Source organism: Protobothrops mucrosquamatus, unplaced genomic scaffold, assembly GCF_001527695.2.
Source record: "Protobothrops mucrosquamatus isolate PMUCROS unplaced genomic scaffold, P.Mucros_1.0 scaffold_211, whole genome shotgun sequence".
NCBI classification, from domain to species: domain Eukaryota; kingdom Metazoa; phylum Chordata; class Lepidosauria; order Squamata; family Viperidae; genus Protobothrops; species Protobothrops mucrosquamatus.
In genome coordinates this window covers 424,200-433,880 of record NW_015386287.1, presented here as the reverse complement: position 1 = coordinate 433,880, position 9,681 = coordinate 424,200, and the positions used below count along the sequence as shown (strand labels likewise).

The following is a 9,681-nucleotide window of genomic DNA, read 5'->3' as shown; positions in this document are numbered from 1 at the left end:
ACCCTTGTAATGGCCAAGGGATTCTTGAGCCAATAATGTTACATGCAGATATAGGTAATATCTAGCTTGACCCACAGTGTGCAGTGATATATTATTGCTTCTGTTGATGACTTCTCTTCACGTAAAACGACAAAAGGATTCCTACATGAGATGCTTATAATCTGAACCTTTGCATAAGAGGCAAATGGAGCGGTCCAGAGATTAACAACAGAGAGAACATGTATTCAGATCATAGATACATACCATCACAAAGAGATTAGTTCTGTTGCAAATTCACCATTTAGTGTATAGCCCTAAGAATAACCATGATATTTCATTTTATTCCATTTCAGCTCTTTTCAAACATTAGAATCTGGGCATACTTACATACAGGAACTATCAGCTGATCACCTCTAGTTTCTTTTGGCCAGTAGCACAGAGAGCTATCAACCATTCAGTATGTGTCCCACTGCCACTAACTGATTGCCATGAACTCCCCCCCATCACCAACCCCCAGTTCAGATTTACATTCCCTCTCCTTTTTTATCTGATTATATGCCTCCAATCTCTTCAAATTCTGATTCTCCAGTTCATAGACTTTATTATTTTGGGGTTACCATCATAATAATTCTGCTTAGATGCATAAACAAATAACATATGCATTTGTGGACCAAATGAAGAACTAGGCTATTTTTTAAAATTAAAACTCTAGTAGAAGTGTAACAATTATTCTGTGTGTTTTTCTGCCAAAGGCTAACATAGTAATTGCCTTCCTTAAAAGTTTCAGTACTGTAAAGCAGTTTATCAAATGAATTACTAAGGATAAACTACACACAGCTAAGTATTACATCAGATCCTGATTTCCTTCATTTATTCATGTTTTAAAGTAGAATACCTTTTTACAATAAGTACTAAATTGCAGCATAAATGAATTATTCTTTGAACTGATATTAAAGACATTTCTAAATAACTTTAGTACTTGAAAGAAGTAAAGTGGATATGGGCTTTGTAATGTGTACATTGGTAAGAACATTACATAGACTCTGTCCATTTAATGGTAATGAGGACACAGCTGTTATATTTTTCAAGCCAAAACTACTCAAGGATGTTTCTCCAGTGCTGGCATTTGTCCAATACATCTTCTTTACTTAGAAAAAATCCCCAAAGCCACATTGCTTAGAGAAGAATTAGTGTAGCTTTATGAGAGTTGCACTTGGAGCACAGCTGGCTAAGGATCAGATCCAAAATTTAATAACTTTTGAAAAGCAATTTACTTTCCCCTGCATAAGCTGTCTGGTTTCAGCAAAGCCAAAGATCACACATAAAGAATGGACAATCTTTTCTTTTCCAGAACCTATCAACATTTTTCCCAAGGCAACTGACAAGATGGCGGGTTAGAGATACCAGTGAGAAATTCACCTTTTCCAACAACTCTCTTATAAAAGATTCTCGTTATCTTTGAGCTAAGAGAAAATTCTTAAATATCATAAAGCTCATGAAGGCTTATGCCTATGATTAAAACTGGTTAGTTTTAAACAGTGTCTACCAAACTCTAAAAATCATGTGTTGCCATAATAATGTCTGCCAGTTGCCAAGACCAAAACACCTGTCCTTCTGATGTTTGGTAACTAAGTCTGTTAATTGGCTTCAGAATACAAATGAGGCATATTGTGATTCAAGAGCTTCTATCTGAGTTTGTTCCTGGGCTGGCTGTTATATTATAAAGCATGCAGTTGCACAGGCAGTCAGTAGTGGGTAGTCTCAGAATAACTTTATTTGTGCCCCACAAGTTGTTCCTAATGAGGAAAAACAACATTCTGGAATGTACCATTTGGTCACCTCATCTCAAAACGGATATCCTAAAACTAGAAAGTGTGCAGAAAGAGTCAAAGAGAACAGAGCTTAATGTCATTTTAATATTCATTTTGGGGGAAAGCCAACAAGCATTTCCAAGCATCCCGTTGGAAAAAATCTTCTGTGGGAGATGAGGATGATTCTACAATGTTCACATGAGGGTGGGGAAGAAACTGACCATGAACCCTGGTCTACATGGACAAGCACAGAGAAAGAATAAATATATCAAGAGAGGTAGACCATTGCAATGTTACAAAACCAAAACCAAGATAAAGAAATCCCAGTATTGATATAAATGAAAGCCAGAAGTTTGCTATTTGTTTGTTTGTTTGTTTATTAAATGTTTTTAATGGGAGGGGGGCAATTGAACAGGTAAACTGAGGAAAAAATAATAGATTTTTATTTCACATATGGGGATGTCTAAAAAAATCTGGATTAATGAATCTGGATTGATGACTCTGAACTTGATGTATAGCACAGGTGTCAAACTCGCCACGTCACATGACATGTCACGACGTATTGTGACTTTTTTTGCATTGCCGGAGCTGGGGTGGGCACGGCCTCTGCATGATGCAACCGGCCCACGGGCCAGCAGTTTGACACCCCTGATGTATAGGAATAGTTTGCTGATGTGTGCTGTTTGTCAATGTTTTAAATAGTCTATGTTTTTCAGCCTTCCACATTCAAATGCTGATTAAGGTGCTGTTATTTGCCTTACTTCTTCTGTACAGTAATTTTTTTTAAAAAAGGCAAAATACTATTAACAATCTCCTAATTCCCTTGTATTCTTCTGCTATTCCAACTACGATCATGGTTGATTTCTTGCTTCTGATATATTAATATTATGAATGCTTTGGTATCATTATTACTATCATCATCAAGACAGGCAGGTATTGGCCAATCAACCAGACATTGTGATAGTAGACAAGGATCAGAAGAGAGCAGGGGTGATAAATGTAGTGGTGCCAAGTGACACCAACATCAAGAAGAAGGAGTATGAGAAGCTGGAGAAGTACCAGAACATGAAGGAAGAACTAGAAAGGATGTGGAAAGTAAAGACCAAGGTGGTTTCAATGGTGGTAGGAGCCTTCAGGGCTGTGAGTCCTAAGCTGGGAAAGTGGTTCCAATAGATCCCATGAACAATATTGGAACTCTAGGTCCAGAAGAGTGAAATGTTAGGAACAGCTAAGATGCTGCACAGACCCCTCCATTTCACAGCCTCCTATGGAGGATCTGAGATTGAGGAAGACACATACCATTCATAGGAAGGCAACTTTTTATTTAGTTATTTGCTGTATTATATTTTTATTCTGACTGCTTTCTTTGTATACCACCTGGAGCCAGTTCAGAGTCAGGTGGTGCCTAAATGGAATAAATTAAATTGATGTGAATGGAAAACAAAGATTGGTAGCTTGGTCTGAAGAAAAATTCCCAAATCCGTATCAAGTAGACCATTTATTAGACTATCTTTACATTATAATTCATAATGCAAGCTTTAAAATACTTAAAAAATACTTAAGAAGGCATTTTACATATTTTTACATCTTTAGTTGAACTTGAAAATCTTTCAAGGATTTTTAAGGATTTTAGTTTGCATTATCAACAGTACTGGCAAAGAATGAATGTATTTGGATTTCTTTGTATAATTAATTCCAAAATGTTAGGATCTAAGCATTTAAATACAAAGTATGCATAGAAACACAGCCTTATAAATCTACAGGCAGACTTTGACTTACGTGGGACAGTCTTTACATGAGTCATCACATAATCAATCTGATTTTACAACCTTTTTTAAAATGGTGATTGTTTTATGTGGAAGTCATAAAACAAAAGCCACAGTTGTAAAGTGAACGCTGTGATTGTTATCAAAGGCTTGTATTTGCAGCGTAATGTATTTAGTACTGTACTCTGGAACTTTAGAATAACTTGCCATTATTTTTTATGTAATTTCCAAATGTTTAAATTATGGTTTTTTCCTCATACGAGCAAACCTTTTCAAACAGATTATTGGATGGAAACGCAACATCATACAATGTTTTTCTGTAGCTCAGAGAAAATTATACAGTTAGGACAGACATAATTATATGAAGCTGAATGTATAGAGGAGCAGTGTCTAAAAAGAGGGAATTTAAACTATCTTAAATATTTTTCATACAGTATTCTGCCAAATTTTGTTCATGACAAGCATTCTCAAAGAGTTCTATGTGCAAAACCAAGTAAGACTCTAATGAGGAATTAAAATAAAGGGGGTTAAAGTAAACAAAGGCATGCTTAGTGAGTACAAGAAGTCCATTTGGGTGAAGGTTACATACAATTAACATTGAAATTGTGCTGTTCTTTCAGGTTAATGCAGTATTAGCATTGCAGACGATCTGCCTCTGGGTCACACATGGTCATTACTTTCTTTTTTATTATTATTATTAAAAGTTTTATCAAAATTACAATATAAACCCCCATACCCACCCCAACCCCCCCTCCCTCTCCCCCACTTCCCAGAGCTGAACACAGGGTTACAAATATAATAATCATAATCTAACTAACATTAACCAACTATTTAAATAACCAAGTCCATAACGCGCTTTAACTCCCTTTTAACATAAATTTAAACAAATTAAAATTAAACACAATAATAAACAAATTAACAACCTAATTGTTAAACAATACAATACTAAAATAATAATAATAATATAATAATGATAATAATCTAAAATTTACTCATGGTCATTACTTTCTAATTTGACCCATCAGACAAATTCTTTATAAAAGACAAAAGTGAAAAAGTTGATAAACCATATTTGGTTATATACGTATTTCAGGGATGTTCCTATTCAAGGCCCCGGCAGCAGATTGGTGGGTTGCATTAAACTGAGCAATTGAATGGGGAAATTGTGTTTGCACAATATTCTCTGGTCCATTTACTTTGGTAATAGTTTTCCAAAGAACAAAAAGATGCCAAAGAATGTCCTTGGAACACTTGTGTGTGTGATTTCTCTCTTCTTCCCTCTCAATTTTGTTTGATTTGATATTGTTTGGGCTTTGTATACCTACCGTAGCTTCCTATGGTCAATAAGCCTACATATTACTGTCTTTTCTAGAACAGTTGTGTTTGCTTTTTTCTTATTATATTTTTTATTTCACCTCAATCACCTATTCTAATCTGATCTGAAGTTAAATATGGGCTACAGAAGACTGAGATGGGTTCAGTTTCTGGTTCTGAGTGGTGATTCTCATTAATACCTCCTCCTTTCCTACTGACAATATTCAGTGGAATATATTTAAGTAAAACTACCTTTTACAATTGACTGATGGCGATCTTGTCAATGCTGATGGTGTTCAAGTGGTACTCTAGTTGTTTGGGGATTGTACTCAAGCACCTATTACTGTTGTCACCATCTTTGCTTTCTTTTGCCATAGTTCTTCTGTTTCTATTTGCAGGTCTTTGCATTTTGTCCATTTTTTTCCCTTCTATTCTGCTGTCTCCAGGTACTGCACTATCCACTATCCACATTTCTTTGTCTTTGTTATCGACAATTATTAATATTATTATTTTATTCTGCATTTTTAATATAAAATTCAAGGCAGGAGAGGCATGCTTTGTGTCTATGAAAAGATGTCACCTGTCAGCATCTAGGAGGGCAGCATTTTTGTGCTGTGACTCATATCCTCTGAAACAACATCTCTTTCCCAATTAGACTTGCCCCAACCATGTTGCTCTTTTGCAGGGCATAAAAACCTAGCTTTGTCATTAAGCCTGGGGCCCTGATGGTATGGATGATCCTGTATCATCAGTTGTGGGTTTTCTCAGCTGCTATTTTTATGTTGTTTTTGTTTCAGCTATTTTGGTTGTGTTTCACTGTTTATATTCTGTTTTAATTGTGTTTTGATTGTGAGCTGCCAAGAGTCATGTATATGAGATGGGCAGCCTATACATTATCATCATCACCATCTTTTCCCCACTGATGAGGATTCTTCCTAAATTCTACCTCATTAGCTTTCTTTTCTTTGCAACTGCTAAACAACAGTACTACTATACCAGGTTTCCAAAATAATGCTGAAGAATGATTTTGCAGCAGCTCTTACCATCCCTTGGGTTTTCTTCTCTGTAAAAACAAATGTAATGAAACAAGGAGAGAAACAGGATGCTGGATGCTGAGTTGGTATGAATTCAGAAATGTTGTTTTCCAGGAATTGGACCAGTCAATGTAACACAAGAAATTACGAACACCCCTGACATTGAATCAACTTGATAAGAGACAGAGTATCTGATGGGTGGAGATGTTTCTTCTGTACTGCCAATGATTTTGATTCATTCAGCTCTTGGCACGGAGTGAATTATCTCCAATGCCTCAGAGGCATTCTTCAAGCAACTCCAACTGTATTTTGGCATTTCTTTTGATTTATTTAGTTATATAAATCTTTTTATGCTGTATCACAAGGGATGGGACCAGAACTTAAAATAAATGTTGCTTTTCTTCTCAATAATCAAGTAATCCTTAATTATTTTCTGCATTGCAGATGTCGATGAATGCGCAACTGAATCACATCAGTGCAACCCTACCCAAATCTGCATCAACACTGAAGGAGGATATACTTGTTCCTGCACTGAAGGATATTGGCTTTTAGAAGGCCAATGCTTAGGTATGTTACAATGGGATCAGCTACTCTTTTAGAAACTACTATCCAGAATTTTTACTTGATTCCTAGAAGAAATACCGGTGACCCTCCCTCTCCAAACTTCTATTAAAGGATAACAAGGATAGATGGGGAAAGAATAGGGAATTTTACGTTACAAGTGAGGTTGAGAAAAATAGCTTATGACTTCAATACACGTAGTCCTCATTTAGTAACCACAATTGGGACTGGCAGCTTGATCGTTAAGCAAAATGGTGATTAAGTGAAACTGTGACTGTGCTTATCTTACTTCAGCTTTTTATTTCTTTACAAGCCTGCAAAATTACTTTTTCAACACTGTAATAACAGCGAATGGTTGCTAAATGAGGCAGTTGCTAAATGAGGATTGCCTGCAATGACTTGAGAACTACTATTCTTGAAAGTGTTACTTGAATATCCCTCTCCAGATTCTGTGCATATTCCAAGGGACATAACTGGCATCAATAGATTAACATATTTTCCTCTCTTGATTAATGTGGAAAACATTCCTTTTACTTGTATTTAGTTGCACAATATCAGCACATAGCCAAATTATGGTGTTACATTAGCAAACAGTACTGTCATATTCATGACATGTTTATCAATTGATGAGATCGTGAATTCCAACGATCAAGAGGATTTTTTTTAGAATGCTATATGAAAGGGCATGAAATTTGGGCGACTTTTTTAAGAGCCCCCAAAACATTATCAAAGGAATAAACTAACTGAAACACTAGGACAGTTCTATAATGGATTCTTTGCTTTGAATGCATTGCTTTTGTTGGCTGTGACTGGTTTTTCCAGCCTTTTAGGTCTGCTTTGAACTTTTGCCATGGTCTAAGTTCCAGCTGATTTCATCAAATGGTGAAATACATTAGTACAGTCTAACAACCTTACTGGGAACAGCAGATATCTGGCTTCTCTCCCTTCAGAACAATTTCCTGTCACATTCCTCTGCTCATCATATAGACATGATGAGCAGAGTGTGTGTCTGTCTGTCTGTCCGTCTATTATCCGCCCGACTCTCTCTTATATATGAATGAGCAAGGAAAGAGTTTCTTTTCATTCCTTTTTCTGTTGCATCATGCTTTTAAATTGCAAGCCATTGTGATTATTTTATTCTTTTTACAGACTGAAGCAACATCTTTAGAATACTCCTCTTATTATTTTCTTTTATACTGGTGCCAAATCTAGGTGCTTTTAAGTAAGCATTTAACTAAAATTGATAGTGGTCAATTGCCCTGCTCCACAGGTTGCTGGACGTGGATTCCTATATGCACCAAGTAAAAACTAAATATATCACCCTTTTTGCCACTCTGAAGCCTCCCTATCCAAGGTATTCAACCTCATCTTACGTATTTTGGATTTTATTCGGTCTAGGGGACGAGTTCAGGATTTCCTTGGATTTTCATAGTTTCATGATAACTATGAGTTATGAGCTCATGATGTTAATATGATCATGGGCTCAGCATACATAGGGAGTCACTCTCGGGCTCTAGCTTTTGGGACAGTGAGAATGTGTTCTTGATATTGAGAACAACATCATTTTTTGGGTCAGGTTGACTATTCTGTGGTTACCATGAGGCTAACTGGCACCATCAATTTCTCAAAGAAAAGATAACAAGCAAGAGGGGCTGCCCCAATTTCCTTATGGATCCTTTCCCAACAATCAAGTAGGCAGTTTAGTCATGTGTGGAGTCAATCTCTTGGATATGAAGGAGGCAAAAGTACATTTATTTATTATTTATTAGCTGTTTACTTCATCCTTACTTTCTATCAAAGTAAGATATTATATTTTCTTTTTAGAGAGGATTAAGAAGGTATGGAGCAACATTTACGGAGGGCTTTGGCTAAACTGAATTATTTGGACTTTTTCATGACCCTGTCCTGTCTTTTTTAACACTAGAAAAAAATCATTCATTGATTTGGGCTATCAGCAGATTGCTGATACTCAGTTTTATATCTCCACCCCAGCCCAAGCAAGAGATGACACTGGAGTCACTATGCTGTGCCTGGATGTTGTGGGGGGCTAGATGGGATGGTACCTGCCTAAATAAATCCCAGCAAGTTACTGTTTGTTTAGAAAATCTCAGGCTCCATAACTCTTCCATCTTTAGCTCTGGACAGAGTTTTACTATCTTGTAGGATCAGGTCTGCAACTTGGAAGCCCCTCTTGACTTATGGCTAATGGCTGCAACAGCAGTTAGAAGCCATGACCAGGAAGGTTTTTGCCCAGATTTGGCTAGTAAACCACTTGAAGCCTCCTCTGGATACAAAGCTTTAGTAGCTCATGACCTTATCATTTCACGCTGACATTTTATGGTGGAAACTTGAGCTCTTAGCCCCAGGTTGAAAAATAGTGAACTTCCAGGCTACACTTGACCCAACTATAGCAAATCATTCCATTTTGAGAGAAAAAAAATACCTCTATTTGAAAGAAAAATCTATCACGACTTGTTTACAGGAAATAAAGAGAAATGTTTTCTAGTACTCTCTTCTACTGTTTGCTAAAATAACTGAGGTGCTGGGAAAGGTAGACCATGAATATAATCAGAGAATTTTCCATGAAAAACTGTTGGAATCATCCAAAAGACACTCTTGGAATAGACTAATTGACTTGAAATTATTGGGCAAATAAACACAGTCTAGAATGCAACCAATTGTAAAACCAGAGAAATAGCAGAATCGAAACGAAATTAAGCAGGTGGTTAGGGAAATGATTAGGAAATAGAATTATTTTTCTTCTTTTCTTTTCTTTTTTTTTAAAATAAATTTTTATTAATTTTTATAATTAAACAACAAAGATTATGATGCATTTACGTACATAAACAAAAAAGAAAAAATAATCCAAATCAATACATTTTCAGAGACGCTCAGCGGTCCCCGCCATGCCTCCACCCTCATCCACTTTCCTTTCCTTCCTCCCTCTAACCCCCAACCTCTCCACCTTCCTCCTTACCACCTATCTACATCCCCTCTCCTTTCTTACCACCTCCTCGAGTGCAATTTGGGATACGAGCCGAGCATCTCCTCTTTTCTGACAAAGAAAAAAAATGAAATTCAATATCAGAATTGTTGACTTCAACTCTTTCAAATAATGAAATTATCTTTTGGGCATACTTGTGTCTTTAGCATGTACAAAGAAGAAATAAAGTAATCCTTTCTGGCTGCAGTTCCTATAAATACATCTGCTTTTTA

The 9,681-nt window shown here is 36.3% G+C and overlaps 1 protein-coding gene across 1 annotated transcript in view; it reads left to right on the top strand.

Annotated features, from left to right (window-relative positions):
* Positions 1-9,681, top strand: part of FBLN5 (fibulin 5) — a 48,810-nt gene that overhangs the window by 20,712 nt on the left and 18,417 nt on the right. Inside the window, exon 5 of the mRNA XM_015826720.1 lies at positions 6,349-6,471. Coding sequence (XP_015682206.1) covers positions 6,349-6,471 — 123 coding nt within the window. The remainder of the gene's footprint in view (positions 1-6,348; positions 6,472-9,681) is intronic.